The sequence below is a fragment of the Perca fluviatilis genome, chromosome 23 (genome assembly GCF_010015445.1).
Source record: "Perca fluviatilis chromosome 23, GENO_Pfluv_1.0, whole genome shotgun sequence".
Lineage (NCBI taxonomy): Eukaryota > Metazoa > Chordata > Actinopteri > Perciformes > Percidae > Perca > Perca fluviatilis.
Genome location: NC_053134.1, coordinates 15,294,115 through 15,315,013, shown reverse-complemented (window position 1 = coordinate 15,315,013; position 20,899 = coordinate 15,294,115). Strand labels below are relative to the sequence as shown.

Sequence of the window (20,899 nt, the reverse complement as noted above, 5' to 3'; positions counted from 1 at the left end):
TAGGATGCACTGAATGCAAACATACATTTTGTTTGTTTACCATAAAACTCCAGTGGGCACTTGTAAGTAATATTAAACCCTACAGTCTATGATTGCACCACAGGAGCATTGGTTGCACTTGATTTAATAGTAATTTGGAGGCAACAGGGTACATATAACCTGAGAGAGACAGCCTTGTGAAATATGAAAATGAGTAAGTTAACTAAAATAATGCAACTTATTATACATTTGGATATCATTAGTTAACCCAAAGTTTTTAAGGCTATATCATACCACAGCATACCAAACTCTGCCAGCATCTGTAAGTGTTCAGATTGTTGAACAGACAAAAAAGGGAGGAAAAAACATAACGTGTAATGATATAATCCACCTGTGATTGGCTTTCACATTGATTGACAGCCAATATAACCAGTGCAACTAGTGAAACCATTGTGCTGGAATGCAGCACAGTGAAAACAACAAAATAAAAAAGACTGCAAACCTCAACTGGCATCTACAGTACAACTATATGTGCGTCCTTGCAAATTAAAAGCACAGAAACCACGTATTGAATGTCATGCACAACATCTGTAGTATATTAAGCAACATTCACACATCACATATCGCTTTCATGGTGGGGCATGGTTTAGGAGGCAGGATGTAGAGAGTTATTATCAAGCATTGACAACAGAGGAACCTTATAGTGGTTCAGATAAAGGAGCGATTTAAAATTTTACTGTAGAAAAAAAATTGGGAAAATATGTAAAAACCTTCCTCGTGCATTCACACAACACAGACGTTGCATTGTGTGGTTTTGGCTTGTCTGTGCTCTGTGAAAGATTTATTTCTGTGAAAGGCTTAAGCTCTCCATTTATAAATGCATTCAATTGCTCATTTAAATCTGGGGGCCCACTTGGTCTGAAACATGGACACAGACAATCTTTCATTTCAGTGTGTTGACAGGGGATGCTATTAGGGCATCAGAGGAAGCAGAAGAAGGCAGAGAGAAAACAGATAAAAGGGAGAATATGAGAGGGCAACTAAGAATAAAGAGCCCACATAAAAGTAACAAAAAGTGATCTGTCTGCACAAATTAAGAAATTGTCATCCCTACCTCCAGTCTGTCTTTGAAAAGTACCACAGACAAATTATTAGTTATAACCTCTATGATGGCAGCGTCATGGTGGCATTTGTATGCACAGAGAGAACCAGATGTGAAAACTCCCTATCCCTTCTGATGCCTGACTATTTCCATATTTTCTGCCACTTTCTAGCTATGCTGACTCAGTGTTAAAACTGAATACACAAACCGGTTGAGATGCTGGTGGAAATTACTGCCTTCTAAAATGTCTTGGAACACAAATCGGCAGAAAATTAATGAATGCATGATTCAAATTAGAATACAATACGGATACATGTATTTACAAAAATACTGTGATGAACCACCACAAAAGACCAACCACATAAAAACCCTCCACAATGCACCTCATCAAAAGGCCAAACAATGCAACACAATCACAGCAGGTAGCCAATTGATGTCAAACAAGTAATGCTAAATTATGCTCCATGCATGAAAATGCCTAACCTGGCGCAGATGGTTTGTTACATAGAATCATCTGAGAAGCCGTGACTGGAAACCGTTTGGAACTTGATGAATTATCAATCATGTCCACCATTGTTGTTTTGAAGCAGCCTCACACACTTCTAAACCACGCTGGTAGCTGCCAGTAACTCCTCACCCGACGCCAATTGGTTTGGTTGGCAGGTAGTTTAGACACAAACACATTACTTGAAGTCTTGCAAGATTTTCTGATCACTCAATAATTGTGATATCCATGAAACCAGCTGCCATGCAAGGAAAGAAAATGCCAGCTGTTAGTTTGAAAGAACAGACTACGACCAGCCCACAGCCTTAATAAAACAAACACATATCTGCTCACTCAGCCTCAATGTCACCTAAACATTAGACAGCAAATTCTCGTGCCCAATTTCACTGGACAAGCAGGCACGACTACACGGAGAGTGCTGAGCAAACTAGTGTTGACGAACTGACTGAAGAGCCGGTTAATTAACCCGACTCTTGTCACTGAACCGGGAGACTCAAGTGCCATACGTCAATGAACTGACTCACTCCTGTTTTTTTTCTTTTACTTCATTCGTGCCGTTGTGTGTGTGTGTAGCTGGTATTCTTCTGCTACTGTGTGTGTAGTAATCTAGCTCATTAGCGCATCCACTGGAGTGGTGGTGGTAGAATCAATCAGAAAATGAGCTACCTAGACCTAGACCGCGCAACAGGCTACTGAACGAGACCGAATGTAACCATGCAACCGACCGGCCCGCTAGAGTCTAATGTAACCGTGCGACCGGCCGGCCCGCTCGAGTCTACATGTAATCAAGCGGTGTCTTGGTTCTCGGCAAGTTTGAGTTATTAAACTTGCCGAGCCTTAATTGTTTCTGGTGCATCTTAGAGGATTGTGTTCATGGCAATTCACACATTATCGATGGAGAAGTACAGTACATCACATACAAATACATGTCATGTTATCTTGGTAGTTATGTTAAGTTAAATGTTAGAGAAGTGAATGTTGCTACATGGTAGTTAGGCTAGGCTGTTACCAGGAGACCGTGCACCAGGCTACTGAAAGAGACCGTAACCGTGCCTAATGCATGAGTCTATGTAATCACGGGTGTCTAGGTTCTCGGCAAGTTTGAGTTATCAACCAATAGCAGAAGCCTTATTATGTCTCATGTATTTTAGAATTGTGTTCATGGAAATTCATATGCTACATTACCAAGGGGAAAGTATTATATCACATACAAATACACGTAATGTTATCTTGGTAGTTATGTTAAGTTAAATGTTAGAAGTGAATGTTGCTACATGGTAGTTAGACTGTCATGAGGAGACCGCTCACCAGGCTACCGAATGTAACCGTGGCCAGTGCGCTTGTGTCGGTCAGTATGAGTGTGTAAATAGTATGTCGAGACCGAATGTAACCGCAACCGCGAGTCTTCCGCGGTGTCTTGGTTCCTGGCGGGGAACGCGATCACCCCCCCCGCCGGGGGCACGCGAACCGGTGACCGAATCTATTAACTCGGTAGGCAAACCAACGACCGTCCAGTTGAACCGACTCACGTAAAAGAGTCGGTTGTCCCATCACTAGTGCAAACCTAACAAATGTACCTTTTATACAAGGTACTCCTCTGCCAGGGTAGTCTAATTGTTGTTATTGATGTTTGCCAGGAACATTATTTTTCATCACACGTAAGTAGAGAAGCTTCAGCTAACCACACGGTTACACTGGTTGATTGCACATGGGTTTGGCTGCAAATGAACAGTTTCTAATGCAGCAAAAATACAGTGATTCTTTGTATGGGTCATTTCGAGTTGTTTCGAGTCGACCCTTTCTTGTGGACACAGTACACATGTTTTCTCTTTTATATTCAATAATGATTACTTTAGCTGAATTCATTTTATAAATATTATAAACTTGACATCTGACTTCAAGATTACAGAGATACAGAACCTGACAGTCTCACCTTTGTTGCTGCAGTCCAGCAGAGGTTTTGGGAATATGTAGGTGTGGCACATGGACGTGGCCTCTGTCTTTACTTTGATTGGAGGAGGCTGCCCCACCTCTCTGCCCCCTGGCCTCCTGTCCACCTGTTGGTCTTTTGCACACAATGAGTCCACATTCAGCTTCCTCAGCTTCTGGCCCCTCAGCGACTGGGGCTCCGCGCACTTGCCGTAGTTGCCCAGGTTGCGGTTGCTAGGCACCTGAAGGGTCCTGACCAGGCTGTCCAATTGGCAGTGGCAGCTCCAGGGGTTGTCATAGAGACGGAGGTAGACGAGGCGGGGCATAGGGAGCAGGACCTCCTCGGTGGCAGTTTTCAGTCCATTGTGCTGGAGGAGCAGGGTGGTGAGCTGGGAGAGGCCACTGAACGCCCCGTCCTCCACCATGGAGATGTCGTTCTGCTGGAGGTCCAGGCTCTTCAGCTGGGTGAACTGGGAAAACATGTTGTCCCTCAAAACCTAAGGGGGTGGGGGGGAATGGGAACTGTTGGTTTATGAATATATATATAACTCAAGCAAATGCCTACTTTGACCTTTATGTCAGACAACATACAGTATAATAGCTTTATAGCTGCTAAATACATTCACCAGCTAGGTGCTAACTTATACCAGTTGTAGTTGTTGTAGTCGAGTTACCAACTGTCGAGTCTGAGTCAAGTCCCCGTTGTACGAGTCCAAGTCCGAGTCACCATTACCTGAGTTTGAGTCCAAGTTAAGTCTCGATTCCAGAGAATAGCGACTCGAGTCCGAGTCGTAGCACTCCATCACTGCCAGTTACACATAAAAGTAGTCAGAAACTTCATCCAACTTCCGAGTCCTATTTTATGAATGCTCGAATCTGTGTCCAAATTAGCAGCTGCTGCACCTGCTGAGCCTCATGGTAACGAGGTGAGGTGTAAAAAACAAACATGGAGCTCAAATTCACTAAAAAGCTTCACAGACTTGAGGGAGTCGGGCGATATTTCTCTGTGCATTAGTCACTACAAGCAACACCTTTCACATTACACATAGTCATTTAATAGTCATTCTTAATATAAATGTAGAGATATATTCCAACTTTAAGTACACATTGTAGGATATAGCTTTTATACTTGAATTGCAGTTTTTATTAATTCATTTTAATGTTTCATAATTCTAAGTCCTATCAGATGCGGGACCCTGGGAAAAAATCTTATGAAATGGGGGACAATGGTTTAATTTGTGTCAGTTTAGGGATTCTTGGCGGGAAAAGGTTTGGGAACCACTGTCTAAGACCACCTGCTACATTCCATTTACATATCTTGCCTCTTTTTATATTTGCACAGTGCAAGTGTACATTATGTGTACCTGAATCTTATTTCTTGCCAACAGCAGGTGGTGAATATCTTTAGGCCAGTCTTGCATCACGGTGGTCAGCTGCCTGTCCTGGCAGTCCAGGTACTTCTCTCCTGCCTCCATGTATTCCTTACACTCCTGAGTTTGACGTCTCATCACTCCGGCCCTGCCTCTGCCCCGTACACGGCCCCCAGCGCCCCTCTCCACAGTCCCCGACCGAGGGCCTCTCCGGGCCTCAGCTGATCGGAGGAGCAGCAAGAGGAGAATGGGGGTGAGGAGATGCATGATGGGAGGGGAGAGGAAGGGAGGCCTCTCAGTAATCAGGTCAACCTTGGAAGACTGTTGTAGGAAGATTGGTGTGACGGGACACGGGAGGCCGGTCACAGCTGTGTGTATGAAGAGAAAAAGAGGTGAATTTTCAAAGGTTTTCAATGGCAAGGTAACGCAAACTGACTCACAGTTTATCCAAGTTTTGTAGGACATTGGGACACACAACTATGGATGTAACAAAAATTGTGCCCTTAGAGGTTCATTATTTGCATCTCATTTGATGCCTTGAAAGTTAATAAGACAGAGGTATAAGGGTCCATAAAGGTGCATTAATTTGTCTACAAAGTCCATCGACAATGAATTCAAACTGTTGCTGACGTATGCTAATGTATATGTCCTGTTGCCCAATTCTAAAAATGATTTACTGAAAACAGTGTGACACAAAGCAAAAGTTTGTTTATTTTTCTCAAGTCAATCACCACCCAAGGTCTTTTGGGATAGCAGGCAATGCTTTTGTAAGTTGAAAATGTTTAACTTGGGTAAGTGTCTGGAAGCTCTGTGGCAATTTGCCAAAAAAATAAATAAATAAATAAAGTAAAGATGATGCAGTAAGAGCTGAAGTTGTAGTTGAAATGCCTCTGTTCCTTGCTTCCAAGATTACAGATACAAACAAAAGAGAAGTGAAGGCACAAAGTCACGTACATTTTGTCAAATAGTTTCTTATTTACACAATGTTTGCTCACGGCCAAGCTACTTGCAAGAATTGATACAGAGGCGAAGTTGCACAAAGAATATGATCAGACAAGTGGAGCACAGGGGGATAAAGCCACAGTGCACATGTAACAAAATGTCACAATGTTCAGAATTTTAGAAGTGTGTGTGTAATTATAATTGTGGGACAAAAAGTATGAACATTTCTAAGTTTTCACAGAACATGCACACATTGTGTAAAAGCAAACGTAAAGGTCAAACATATAAGCAGATTGGTTAATCGGTGGAAAAGAAAAAGCTGGACAGAGACAATGGGTGTTATATATTCTGAGGGAGAGATTTTTAAAAGTGCGTAAAGAGAAGCAAAATTGTATTCACAAATACAATCAAATGGTTTTGTCTAAGTGGCATGACCAAACATGCTGACATAAAAAATGGTAACACTGCACATGTTGAAAGAATTAGTGGAGAGTTAAAGCGAGAGGAAACTTTTGTTTTGTTACGCATTAACTTGCTATAGGTGCAATAAAATGCAGTCATAGTAAAAAGGTGTTGAATGAATGTGTTCTACCTTCAGGTAAACAGTCTCTCTCCATCTCTTTTTTTTTCCTGCCATTTTTTTTTAAACCTCCCCTTTCGCGCTACCTTTTATGTATCATGTCCCACCACTGATTCCATCTCTCTATCTCTGGTTTCATTTTGGTGTCTTCGTATAAATGACTTCCATCCACTTGCAGGATGTTTATCCCTTGCGAAAAACAACAGTGCATCTGTTGCATTTAACATAGGCTATACTTTCGTGGGAAGTCAAACCCAACCTTCTTTCTTAAAGGTTTTACACTACTTCCATTTTTGCTACTGAGAGAGGACAGTGACTATTTGCATGACCACAAAAGGTCTATAAACTTATTGGTAAAAAGGAATAGTCTGAAATCTTCAGAAATACACTTATTTGCACTTAATACAAAGTTACAACCAACAACTGGTTACTTAGCTTAGCATAAAGAATAAACAGAGGGAAACAACTAGCCTGAAAAGAATAACTTCCTGGAGCCTTTGCTTGTTGCCTGGCAACTTGATTCAGACAAAAGGTAATATGGCACATACTCTCTGGATTAACCAAAACAGATATGTGTTAATTAGAGGTGCTGGTAGACAGATTTTGTTACTGTTCGCGACAGAGCCAGGCCAGCTGTCCCAGTTCCCAGTCTTTATCATAAGCTAAGTCAACCAGCTGCTGGCAGTAGCTTCATATTTAACAGACGGATATAAGAGTGCTATCAATCTTTTCTCTCCACCAGAAAGCAAAAAAACGCATTTCCCAAAATGTTAAAACTATTCCTATACAGTAAAACCACTATCTGACTACTCTTCGACTTACTGCCCTATGTATTTTTCCCTCTCTTCCTTGCAGCCTTGCTGTCTTACCATCTATACTGCCAAACTGTGAAACTCTCCTCAGCTACAATATGTGAAAACTCCAAGACTGGAGATATTAATATGTTTGGCTTAATAGTGATGGTGGTTGTACTTCTTATGCCACATAGCAACTAATTTTGAACTCCCTGCCTGCTGACTATGTGAATAATGTGTGTGTGTGTGTGTGTGTGTGTGTGTGTGTGTGTGTGTGTGTGTGTGTGTGTGTGTGTGTGTGTGTGTGTGTGTGTGTGTGTGTGTGTGTGTGTGTGTGTGTGCGAACATTTTATGGTTAAAAAAAAAAGTGAGTCATGGGTCCCTTGTGTAATTAGATGCCAAAAGGCAAAGTCCACAGGTCTGCCTAGACACCAAACACACACACACACACACACACACACACACTGACACACCAACTGTAGCAAACCGCAGCCCCCTTACAATCTTCCAGTCTTTCACACAGTGGAACAAGCCCGTCAGTGCAGATGGTGTCGTTCCATTGTGAATAACAGACTGGGCATGTTAGCTAGCTACAGACAGAAACAGCTGAGAATGTACCAGGGGAGGCACTTTCCAGTCCATTGAGTCCTCTTCAACTTGCCAACTATCAATCACCTCAAATGAAGAAAACATGAAAGTTCGATTTCCTTTACTGCAGCCGTCGCATGCAATAATACACTTCTAGTGAGCTGTTACTCCAAACCCAACAGGAACTGAATGAATTGGTTCTTCTTTCTCTGTATTTATATACAAGCATGCCTTTATATATTTGTATGTATATGTCTGTGTGTACATTAACTGCAAGCACATGTTCTTATGTCTGTGTTGTGTGATTGTGCAGCTGATGAGAGACATGTTTCAACACAAGGCGAGACTTGTGCCAGTCCAAACATCAGACTAGACTAGACTGACGTGGAAAGCATGGAGAGGTGTCTTGAGTGGACACAGACACATCCTCTCTCTCTCTCTCTGTATAACTGCATTCTGGTTAAGTCATTTGGTCTGGTAGAGTTTGTGTATGTACAGCACTGTGATGCAAGTGGTCCTGTGCAGCTCAGTAGGTAAAAAACATGGCACGAACACTGCAAGAATTATAGGTTCTGCTCAGAGCAAACACACACTTCAGTACAGTGTAGTGATTTAAAACAAGCTGATATAAGAATAATTTTAACCTTTTCTCTCGACTTCCCTTTAGTAGTAAGTAATATATACAATACAGTAATACATTCTAAATAGTGCAAATGTAAGTCAAAATCAAACAGTACAGAAAACTAAAGATGAAGATATTTGAAATGTGCAATTTAAAGGAAGAGTTCCTGAGTGTCTTCTTTTATATAAAGTGGCCAGTGCAGATCCTGATGGGGGGGGTTTACCAGCTGTTTACCCAGAAAAATCCAGCCCTTCTTAGGAAATTAAAGCCACGGTCAGCCTATTATATCCAAGACACATTCCAGCCGAGACCATAAAAAGCCCACTCAGGCCAAACCCCTATCCCTGCGGTTCACCTCATGCCTATACCAGCTCGAATTAGCCCTTCCACTCTAGTATTATTTCCCACCCAAGCTCCTTCTGGTCAGCCTGTGCCAACCCAAAGAAAAACTGTCTCTGTAAACATCGAGCAGAAAGCCCTCAGAGTTTCAGCTACGTCCTCAGTGGTATTACTCTAAATACTATGCAGACTGTTTTTTGCTGCCATTGCCATCTTTACTGAACCAGAATAAAGTTTGGTCTGGACATGAAATGTGGTAGCAATATGTCTCTTATTTTGGACCATGGAAATATAAGCGTGTAAGAAGAATCTGAGGCCCTTTTGAAAAAAAGAAAAGATGGTAGCGGCTTTGTTTGCCCTGTATGTGCATGTGTGAACATTAGCATCTAGCTAAAAGCATTGCTGTACAGTCACAGAGCTGCTAGCATAGCAATTTGTGTTCTTTTCAATGCGGTAATCTACATTGCAAATAACTTCCAATACTATCTGACATATTCAATGTCTGAAATCCAAATGAAACAGACCAACCAGACTGAAAAAGTGGGTTACTTCTGTATGTCAAATAGATTATCTCATCAATCATATTCTAGCCTTCAGCACTTTATGTAGTGCCGCATTTGGCTGACAGTTTTATCTGTCTGGTCCTGCATAAGAGTGAAAAGCCTCACGGGTCACTCCGTTAACAGTGTGTTGTTTGGTTTTTATACTGGGTGCTAATTATTAGACATTTAATGTTTTGTTTGTGTTATGTCGTGAATGTGAAAATGAACTGCTACCTCCTCTGTCAGCTCTAGCCACTGAAAAGAAATAAGCGGAGAAATCAGGCCAATTACAAAAGCTGGTCAGTCTGACATCATGTTGCCTGAGCTCATTGCTATTTATGAGCTCGCCCAGTTGCGCTGGGTAATGGATGCTGATAGCCAGGCTCTTATTGGCTAGCTGTTAGCCAATCAGAGTCAAGCAGCTTAGCTCGCTGGCACAAATCGAGCTTTCTATACCACCCTAGAATGGCTTGAAACAAGGTAACCAAGGCATTTTTAACACAATTTTTTTTTTACAGAGTCCATGGTAGAACTTCAGACATTACAACAAAGTAATGAAATACGTGTGGCAGGGCACCTTTTAACATTGTTGGCTCAATTTTCAATATTTTCACATTCTTACCACAGGTGGATTTCACAGGGAGACTGCAATCACACAGTAAGTCAGTAAACTTGTGAGATAAATGCACTTGTAACAATGTGAGGATGATTATGTCATCAGTTGTGATAGAGATTCAGTTACTAGCGGGCACACGAACAGACACTGTATCATTCCGCCTGAAGCTGCTGAGTAAATGGAATAATCATTTCTGTTAAATCTTTCTAATGGCTTTTCAAATCAAAACAATTTAGTCAGTGAGTCAGTCTTTTAGACAAGTAAGTGACATCAAATACTCAGCAGAAGTGTGCTTTTAATCAAAACAAACCACTGAAGAAATGTTTAAGTCTAGGGTTTCTCTTTGTGGAATTTGTTTTGGGGAACAGTGTGCAGGGAGTGTAGACTTACAATATAACTCATCTCCAGCTGAACAGCATGTGTCTCCATGCTGTGCCAGCTTTAGTGCACCTTTATCTGGAACTTAAACCAACTCCTCTTTCATTTTGATTCTTGCACTCTTTACTCAATTTTGTCATTTGATGAGGGCAGCTACTCTTAATGCGTGAAGTTTAAGATACAAATGTCAGTGATTAAGTTACAGCAGCACACCGCATACCTGACATACACGTTACAGGTTACTATACACGAAGTTACAGCGCTCTGCCAAAGAACCAAAAGTCAAAGTGCAAATGAGTGTAAATGATGTGGGGGGAAACCTATACATGACACACACACACACACACACACACACACACACACACACACACATACACACCACATGAACACATAACTGTATATTATAACAGCACATTAATGCAGATGTACACAAAGAAAGGCATTAACACACAAAAGAGACACATGTTGACACATGCTTTGTCTGTGTATGTCTGCATGCTCAAATAGGTCATTTGGCCTCAGCAGACCGGAGGAAACACGGACAGGTTGGCCTCTAACACCATCACAACCCACCTACATCAGGAAGAGGGGGTGAGAGAAGAGACACTATCTGACCTTAAGAGAAATATAGATAGAGGAAGCACACATATTTAAAAACACAGTGTTTCAGACTGAAAAGAACCTCCCAAGGGAGAAAGACAGAAGGAAAGTCCTAAAGATGAGATTGATGTCAGAAGCTGAACTTGCATGGGACATAAAATATCACGTCAGCATATGGGAAACTCCACCTGGCAAAGGGAGAGGGATTTGTTTGATTTCAGGTTTCAGTTTTTTTTTGTTTTTTTAATGTTATCCAACTGGGGCAAGAGCCAACAGCACACGTTAGCAATACAGTAGACCTTAGATTACTTTTGTGGGAGAAAATACAGAATCCTTTTTAGATTTTTCTAGATTCCTGTCTAGTCTTTACCTTTATTTATCTAGCTTTGTTGTCTTTTTTCTTAGCTGTTATGTCAATTTCTGTGTAAGTGCATACAGTCAAATTCCAGTCCAGGTTTCAGGCTAAGGAATAAGCAAGTTATAAAACTACAAAAAAAAATCTTTCTGCACCTTTGAAAACACAATGTCAAAGCCTCTCACCCACAAAGTCTTAAGGCTGCACAGTCTCTACCTGCACTGGCTGCCTGTAGAGGCTCTCTATGCTCCAATAACACTGGACTGGCCACTGGGGATGGAAAGAGTTCAGACCTCCAGAGGAAACAGTTCATAAACACAAGGGGCCACTGTGTTAAAGAGAGAAAGCGAGAACAAGCAGGGGAGGCTCCAAAAACAAGAACGAGCCTTTTGTCCTTAGCTACCCATAGAAAAATGTCAAAAATTCAGCTGAAAAGGCAGGAGCAAGCAGAAAGTCAGCCAGGCAGTTCATTACGTAAAGAAACAGTGACACAGAGATGGAGGGCAACAAGGAGCAAGCTTAAAGGTGACAGGGTTTTCCTCTGAGAACCAACCTCCCAGCAAGCTGACCTTACTTTGTTTCCTTTGGGCTGTATTTCATTTATGTGTGGATTGCATATGTGCCAAAAGGTCTGTGGCTTGTTACCATGTAACAGACCCGCCATCCAGCTTTGACACAGAGACACAAGGAAATAATTACAGTACAGACTATGGGAATGTAAAGAGAAGAGGAAGAAAAAAAAGTCTAACCACAAGACCTGAATCATAAACGAGAGGACGAGACAGTGACACAGACCGACATATACTTTGTATGTAGAAAGAGCAAGCGACCGAGAGAAACCCTCACACATCCCTGAGAGCCTAATTGAAACCAGACACGTTCATTTCTGCAGAAAAGGAGAAGAGGCAAGAGAGGGGGAGGTTTACAGACTGAAAATGGCACTATTTCAGACAGGGTCAGAAGTGGTGAACTCACGAAAACAAACATCAGAAGGCCAAATGTGTGCCTTTGTGTGCATTACTTATACCCATGAGAAATCCGTTTTCTCCTATTCTCTAAAGCACAAAAACAGCAACTTCAACCCTCGAAAAAAGGTCACCGCCCCACGCATGTGCGTTTCTGAGTCCATGCAGCATGTGTGTGTGTGTGTGTGTGTGTGTGTGTGTGTGTGTATGACAACTGGCCTGCATTCAGCTGACATTATGCAGGCATCAGTGTGCTCTCCCCCCTGTTGCTTGGTTGCTTCTAATCATGTTCTGAAACTGCTAATGTGAAATGTGCCAGGATTATAAATTCTGGGACAGATAAACTACATTTATTTTTTGTTATGTAATATTTCACTGTAATGTTTTTATTGTTCTTTTTTTCTTCTTTTCTGTCTTGCAAACTGCTTCATCAGAATGAGGAAGTTAAAAAACTGTCATGGAAAGTTCAACAGAGCTCACACACACACACACACACACACACACACACACACACACCACACAACGTCTCCCCTCCCAACAAGCTATGTTCATTGCTTTGTATTGGCGCCAGGCACATCTGCACCTTACACACATGCAGCAGGCACAACACACACTCACACTTCAAGCATAACTCTCCCACTTACTCTCTCTCCTTTTACTACAAAGGGTTCCACTTAAACTTAACTGTGGCAAGCTGAAACAGCAGAAATTTAAGTAAAAGGGACTCACACTTTGTAATCAGAGTAAACTTGCAAGTCAAGCTTTTTCTCTTCCCCTTTTTGTGTTGCAGGATTCCAGAGGGAAACCACACATTGCTGTGCTGCTCGCTGCATGAGGCTAGAATTTTACTGAAACTCACACAGAGAAATGTAAATCCATGTGCAGATGTACACAAAGCTGCACTCACACGCATATAGACCCACAAAAACCTGAAAGCATAAACGCAAACTGTGCAGGAAGCTCTGCAGCACTTCTGGCTTCCTTTTTTGTAATCTAACCCTCAAATTGTAAAATCTGTGCAAAAAGAGCTGTCTGACAAATCTCCTTAATCACAGCTAACAGAAAAGTCTCCTTTCTTAACAGGATAAAGAGTTGGCTATGTATTCAGTAAACATGAGTCATTAGGTGGGCATGACTATTGACAGTTTCTTACAGTACAAAGAGGGTCCAAGTGAGTAAATTAACCCCTCACTCTGGCATACGTGGTGCAAAGTTCTGTATCACAGGGAACTGATTGCCAAATCACAGCAGTGTGAGTGCTTTTGATTTATGGCTGGTGCATAAGATCACCAGCCAGTTACATAACAAAAGCAGCAAGCATCTAACATTAGCAATTGAATGTTATCTTTGCTGCAGACTTGCGTGAGGATATATTGGCTCTCCATGAACTTGGCACAAGTTTGACAACTCCAAATTAGAGCTTTGTAGTACAAAAAGAGAGCTTACTTCAGTAAATCCTCAAATCCTCAGCTGGAACAAGGGGCAACCTATATGTAATTAATACAATAATTCATTGCTTGTTTGGAGGTTTTGTCCATTCATATCTGCACACGTTCGCAATTTCATCATTTGTGCATATAAGCTGCAGATAATTTAATCAATGTTTGACATGTTCTAATGTAGAGTTGCTGCATTTGCTGCAACATATCTCAAATTACATATAATTAAACACTAAGTAATTAATAAGCTCTCAACCTGACCAAGTTGTATTCATTCTTTGTCTGTGCATACAGTATCAGTGCGTGCCTATCATGTCTAAGGAACAAGAAAACGGGAGAAGTCACACTTCTTGTAAAACCTTCAATAAAGAGACAGAAATAATCCTTTGGTGGATTATATTACATCCTCTGAAACCTAATAACTATTGCACACCAAGATTAGAAAAATGGTGTGGTCTTTAAGCCTTCAGTGAATCCGATGTAGTCACCAAGAACTACTTGGTGCCAAACAATACTTGCCAAAAGAAATCCTCTTGTATATTCAATTTTATATCAGGGAGGGAATTGAAGGTTTGCTGCTGCTTTCAGCTGAATAATCTTTTGTAGATAAACACTTTGGTACAATATGAAGGCTCAGTCCTACCTGTGCAGGAAGAGAATCTGGCCCGGGCTCGTCCAATAGGACCTGCAGATCTCCGGTTGGTCCCGCGTCCCCGGCTCCTAATCCTGTCATGAGCGCTGCGTCTAAGCCAAGAAAATCTGCCTGGCTGCCTATAAATTTAGAGCCTGGAGTGAGGGACGAGTGACTGGCTGCTTCTGCAACCTCTATCTCTCTCTCTCTCTCTCCAACCCCGGCTGCCTGTGCTGAGTGATTGACTACTGCCAGCTCCCTCCTCTCTCTCTCTCTCTCTCTCTCTCTCTCTCTTTCTCTTTCTCTCTCTCTCTCTATCTCTCTCTCTCTCAATCCTTGCTTTTCACCCACTCAGCTGGATCGCACTGAGACTGTGAGGAGAGAGAGAGAGAGAGAGAGAGAGTGAGACTGTGAGCAAAGTAAAGCTAGCTCTCAAAGGAGCCACAAGGCTTTGTAAGCATTACACACACACATGTGTAAGAGGGCTGAAAGAGAGAGAGAGAGAGAGAGGGAAAGAGAGTGTGTGTGTGTGGGGGGCGGAGGAAACGGAAAATACATGCATCCGGCGGAATGTCCTGCAGCACCGGAGCAATCCCGCAAGTGGAACGTGAAGGATATAGACTACCAGATGATGAATCTTAGTGACCTTGGTAACCCCCCTTGCTTTTCCTCTGGCACCACCATGAGGATATCAGTTTTGTTTTGTAGTGACTGTAGTGGCCATTTTAACATGTTCCAATACTTTGAGTTATGAGCAAATACCCATGCTGTTAGTTCTCCTTGACATTCTGTGATGAATCCTGTTTGAGCTATTGGTGTCTTGTTGGAGGTACATTCTGTGTAATTGTTTTGCACTGCAAGGACGTCTGTATATTTAGTTCTGAAGCAGTGAAGATTCCCACAGTGGAGCCAGAGTATAGTAATTCCTGCTAATCGGCATAATGCTACTTGCTCTGTCCTTTTCTTTTCCTCTCTGGATCAACACTGAGTGAAACAGCTCCATATTAGGACCACTATTCTGCCCTGGCTTAAATGGATTGTTTACTGCCAAACACTTCAACTGGCTTGAGGGTACTTACACCAGAACAACTCTTGTAAGTAAGAAGGGGCTGAGATGGACATGGGGGGCTTTTACTGCAAAGGCTATAAAACAGTCAACCTGTCTGTTTAGCAGCAGACGGCAGACCTATAGTAACCCCCATACATGCAAGCCCCTTCTGTACACACACATCTGCAAAAGCATCCAAGTAGGCTACAAAATGTATTTTGTAGCAACAAACCTAACCTCATGCATGTACTTGAGTGTGTGTGTGTGTGTGTGTGTGTGTGTGTGTGTGTGTGTGTGTGTGTGTGTGTGTGTGTGTGTGTGTGTGTGTGTGTGTGTGTGTGTGTGTGTGTGTGTGTGTGTGTGTGTGTGTGTGTGTACGTTCATGCCCAGGCTGTGTGCCAGGCCAGCTGTGGTGCAAGTGGGGAGATGAGATGATGAGTGCCTTGTTAAAATGCAAACACATTCTTCAAAGAACGATGTCGACTTTTGAACCCAATGCATCACTTTAAGACATGTTTATAGCCTATAGTGTACTATATAAATGTCTAAATGAAGCTTTGATGAAAGAACAATGTGTGAATGTGTCTAATTTTGTAAAGCAAGGCAGTTTCAAGGCATGCTTATCCTATGTTCTAAGTTCACTATCTATAGATAAAATCAAAGCAAATAAAGTTTACAGAATCAGAAGCAATATTTAAGTTGCTACATTGAAATTAATGGAAACACAATGGCTTCCTGGGAGGTAGAAATCCATCTAAATACCATTATAATGTATTCTAATTGAATGCTTTCGAGACTGGGTGGCAGTTATATAATGTAAACATGAAAAACTGCCCTCTAATTAGGATAAAGCTGCATTTCCTCCATTTCCAGCCTTCACCATAGGGAAAACATGTTGTGAATGGTGGCTGCCCCAAGACTGAAAGAACAACTCCCTAAATCATGTTGGAAAAACTGCACTCTTCATTCCTTTAATTTCATCAAAATAAAGCTCTAAAACACCTGCCCAGCACTAAACAGTAGTTGTTAAATATAGTGGAGCATTTAGCTGCTAAAAAGCCTGATATTTTCCTCAAGAATTGATGGAGACCAAGCCAAAGCCAACGAGTGAATATTAGACTTACATTCATCAACACGACAGCAAATGAATGCAACTGTTGCTCCATGTCCCCTGGATGTGTAAATAGGCACAACAATATTAATTTGCCCCCAATGGGCCAAAAAATCCATTAAAGTTGATTTAAAGTCACATTAAAGTGCTGCTGCATAAAATTGTATGAAACTTTTTGTGGCTACAGAGAGAGCTGCAGCAAAATCTCATAAATTGCCTCAAGTGATGTCATTTGAGTCAGCATCAGTTGGGGCTGAAGACTAAAAGTTTGAAAATCAGAAAAAAAACATCTGGGGATGTGGAGTTACAAAGAAGTGATCTTATTACCAGACCTCTGTAGCCCGCTCCTCATGTTTCTTGAGGCTATCAGCTTGAGGCTATATTAGCCACTACTAGCATAACACACCCAAATCTCTGACCCAACTGTCATCAAGATTTGCAGAAGAACGGATGGAATTTAAAAAAGCCGATATATCTGGTTCTGCTGCATCAAATTTGATCTTTTTTGTATATTGTGAGTCCAACAATGTTATAGCAGTGCAATGCTAAATCGATGGAGAACATTTTTCTTTCCCTTTTCTCTTTGTTTGAGCAAGAAAGAGATGCAGACAGACGAGGAGAACAGTCTGTGTCCCATGCTTCTCTACCTGGCCACAATCCATGACAGACTGGAAATGCATTGGACAATACAACAACGCACAAACACAGCCACATGGATGCAACTATTTAGACAAACCAGATGACCCCATATCTCCATCTGCTATGGCTATAAACGTAAATCCCATTTATTCAAAGCACCGTACACTGAATCCCTCCCATAAAAGTCTGCAGCGCTGATTGAGTCCACGCTCTGCATTTAATTGCTCACTTCAAAGACAACAAGCACTAATAACTCTTTGAACGTCTTTTTTTCTAACAATCAGTTTCTCATTCTTCTCTCTCTCTCTCTCTCTGTGTGTGTGTGTGCGCACGTGTTCTTCCCCCCTCTTTCCACTCTTTTTGGTGATTTATTTGTTTCGCATAATTTCTTTCTCTAACACTCCCTACTTTCCTCTCTTTCTTATTCTCTTCTCTGCTTCGCTGCACCAGAAGAATGGCTTGATGCTATGAAAGGAGGACTAGTATAAAAGATTACATTGAGTGTCATGTTACACTGAATAATCACTGTGTATTACTAATACAAATAATCTTGCAATTATGCATTACCCTGTGGAATATACGTCTGGAAGGTGTCTGTGCATAGACAAATGAAGAATGCAAAAAAGAAAGATAAGAAGGAAAAAAGAAAAAAAGCAGAAGAAGAGAGAAATAAACAAAGACACAATCACTGAATCTTTGTATCTGCAGGATCTATTATGTATCACGAAACAAACTTGGGTGTATGTTACAAACGGTTTCTGGGTTGGATTAAAGGATCACAACATCTGACTACAGGAGACTGCAAAGACTTATGAAGGCTGGGTGTAGAAAGAATAAATTAGAGACTTTAAATACATCTTAATAAGTGTCAAAGAAGAACATAACAATAGTTCATTGTGCTGTATTGACTGTAACAGTGTGTTAAGAGTAATAGCTGCCATTAATCCAGGCTAACAGGAGGGTGTAGGGGAGATAGTTTGGATACATTTTATCATCTGCCGCTGAGAGCCTCAAATTAATCCCATCACACTGTAGTTATGTTGGAGTTGTGCAACAAACTGGAATGTTTAGTTTTATTTTGCCAAACAATTAAAGGGAACCATCAAGAGCATGTAGAATGGGTAATTTAAAAATAATGAAAGAATAGTGATAAGATACTGGCATGATATTTTGTTAAGAGGAATAAGAAATAGACTTATAGACAATGTATATGACATGTATTGCAATGTAGATGACAGGAGAAGTGGCCTTGCAGCCAGAACAATGTTGGTTTGAGTGTGTACAGTACATCCAGACAAACATGAGCAAGGCAGTATGTTGCAGCAATCTAAATCTATACACTGCATAGTTCATGCCAACAGGATTCCCAAGTGAGTTTTTAAGTGGTAAGCTGATTACTGATATATCGACGACGTCTCATTTCCGGGATTGTTCAGGTGCCGCTGGAAATTCTGCCGGATGTCCCTCATTTCCGCCGGATGTCCATGACCTTCCGCTTTCTTTGCGTTGTGGCATTCTAAACTCTGGTCGATTTATGAGGACTATGGTTAACTGCTCTGGCAATGTGAGACTACTGCTGTCTAAACATAACTTTCTTCAAACATAACTTTAAGCTGCGCTAATCATTTTTTTATATCAACAATTAATCAAATGACTATATCTAAAGTGAAAGGGGTCATTTTTAGTGATGAATCCGCACAAAATGATTACCAAACTGTGTACAGTAGGCCAGTTCCCATCAGCTCTACAAACATTTTAGCTTCTTTTACCTTATATTGTTTGGGTTTTACAGCCTCATCTGCTGCCCCTAAAATAAAAATAAGTAAAGGATATACATTAATGCCAAATGCATTATACAATGGTGTGCCTTATTATAAAATATTTATCCTACTATAGCTGCTGTTTATCCAGTGGCTGTGCAGCACAAATAAATCAGTGACAAAACTGAACTTCCCTGTATCAGGTTAACACAGCTTGAAATCATAGTTGAAATATATCATGGATGCCGTCCCTTTATGTTGCCTGCCAGGAGCGGACTGCGACAGAAATTCGGCCCTGGCAATTCCGTCCCTTACCGGCCCAATTTCAGACGGGGATGTTGTTTGCTTTATAATCATGCAAAAATCAGGCTCACGGGAGATTATGGCACTGGCAGCATGAGGCGCATTTACAGGCTTTCATAATGAAATAATACACACACTGTAGCAATTCATAAAACATTCAAAAAAGCTATCTTAGAATAAAATGGAAATGCTTGCATGTTTAAAACATATGATTACAAACTTAAACACCCAAAACACCAAAGTGTGAAGACATAGCGGACCAGACGTGAGCTTTTATCTTTTAAGTAGAAGCCCGACGGCACCAGACAGGAGCTCCAGGCTGCAGCCGTACACTCTTACATATTTTTGTCAAACCAGTGTTGCCAATTTGTTTTTCTTTTCTTTTTTCCAGCAGCCCAAATCGGCCCAAGAGTGCACCGGCCCTTCTGGCATTCGCCAGAACTGCCAGATTGCCAGTCCGCCTACGTTGCCTGCAGCCCCGCAGTACACATTTTTTTTTATTATTATTTTATTTTTCTCACTGCCCTCCAGAGTGCAGCCTTAATGATGATGTTTATGTTTTGACTCCTCCGAGAGCAGCACCTTGCAAAAATAACAAACAAACCCTCACTCAATGGTACACTTCTAATCAGTGGTGCTTGTTGGAGGATGCAACATGCGATAAAAAAAAAAAAAAGCTATAAAAATGGATAACAGCGCAAATGCGTTACTGAAAAGCTCTAGTTAAAGTGACGCGGCCAGATGATCTAAACTGAGGTACTTTGTCATTATAAACCAGTGAGAGTGAAACGCCAAATGAGGACGATGACACGGGTAAGCTAAGCTAGTTAGGAGCATTGCAGGATGATAGCGGTCGTGCAAAACATAATACAACGTTGCCTGCAAACCAGCGTTCATGTTTATGAGTCAAACTTTGTCTTGTAGCTCTTCAGCAGCAGCCACTAGTCCAGTTTGCTGCTAACAGTGACAATGAAGAGCCAGTACCGAGCAGCAGCCATGAGCTCCTAACTCCAGGTGGGCAGGTAGGATTGCTTGCTCATTGAGTAAATATTATAAGAACTAGAATGAATATTAATGGAGTATGGTGTAGAAATGCTCTATACTAAAAAAGAAAAAAAAAACGCCCCGAGATAATCAATGATGGCAGATGATTCAGCACTACATTAATGAAGCTGACTTGATCAGAAAGCTTTGTAAAAAGGAGAGAATTATGACAATGTTTAACATTTGATTTAGTGTCAGAACTAGAGCCAGGAACCAGTAGGGTGCAAGGGAGTGATGCTGTGTAAGGCATATGTACGCTGTTGGACCACAGTGTGGGAACAAGCAAACTTGATCACATTAGTTACAATATAATCACTTTATATGCCCAAATGTTACTAGTGACCCATTTTGCTTTTTATCATCAACATAGGATAGTAAATGCACAAAGCCCACAATTAAAAGGGAATGATGAAAGCAATATGACACATTATACAAAAGAGATGATGGGTCATTAGAAAATGCAATACATTTAATTGTATTCTTTATTTCTTTTTCTTTTATATTTTTTATAAATTCCTTTTATTTCATTTAAGGGTTTGGATATCTGTAAACACTAATTTGCATAGGAAATATATTCTGGTATTGTTGAACATTACATTGTGTTGTTGTAAAGTGTACTGTTGGTAACTTTTCTAATCAATCTACATTGTAAAGCAACACTTACTGTGTTTGCACTGAATGATAATTTACAAAAAATACACCGAATCACAAGGCTGTG

At 41.1% G+C, this 20,899-nt stretch overlaps 1 protein-coding gene across 1 annotated transcript in view; it reads right to left on the bottom strand.

Annotated features, from left to right (window-relative positions):
- The window catches only part of lrrc17 (leucine rich repeat containing 17), a 30,657-nt gene extending 16,165 nt beyond the window's left edge, over positions 1-14,492 (bottom strand). The window contains exons 1-3 of the mRNA XM_039792208.1: positions 14,289-14,492; positions 4,880-5,253; positions 3,520-4,012 (exon numbers count right to left, since the gene is read on the bottom strand). Coding sequence (XP_039648142.1) covers positions 3,520-4,012; positions 4,880-5,152 — 766 coding nt within the window. The 5' untranslated portion in view covers positions 5,153-5,253; positions 14,289-14,492. The remainder of the gene's footprint in view (positions 1-3,519; positions 4,013-4,879; positions 5,254-14,288) is intronic.
- Positions 14,493-20,899: the final 6,407 nt, after the last annotated feature.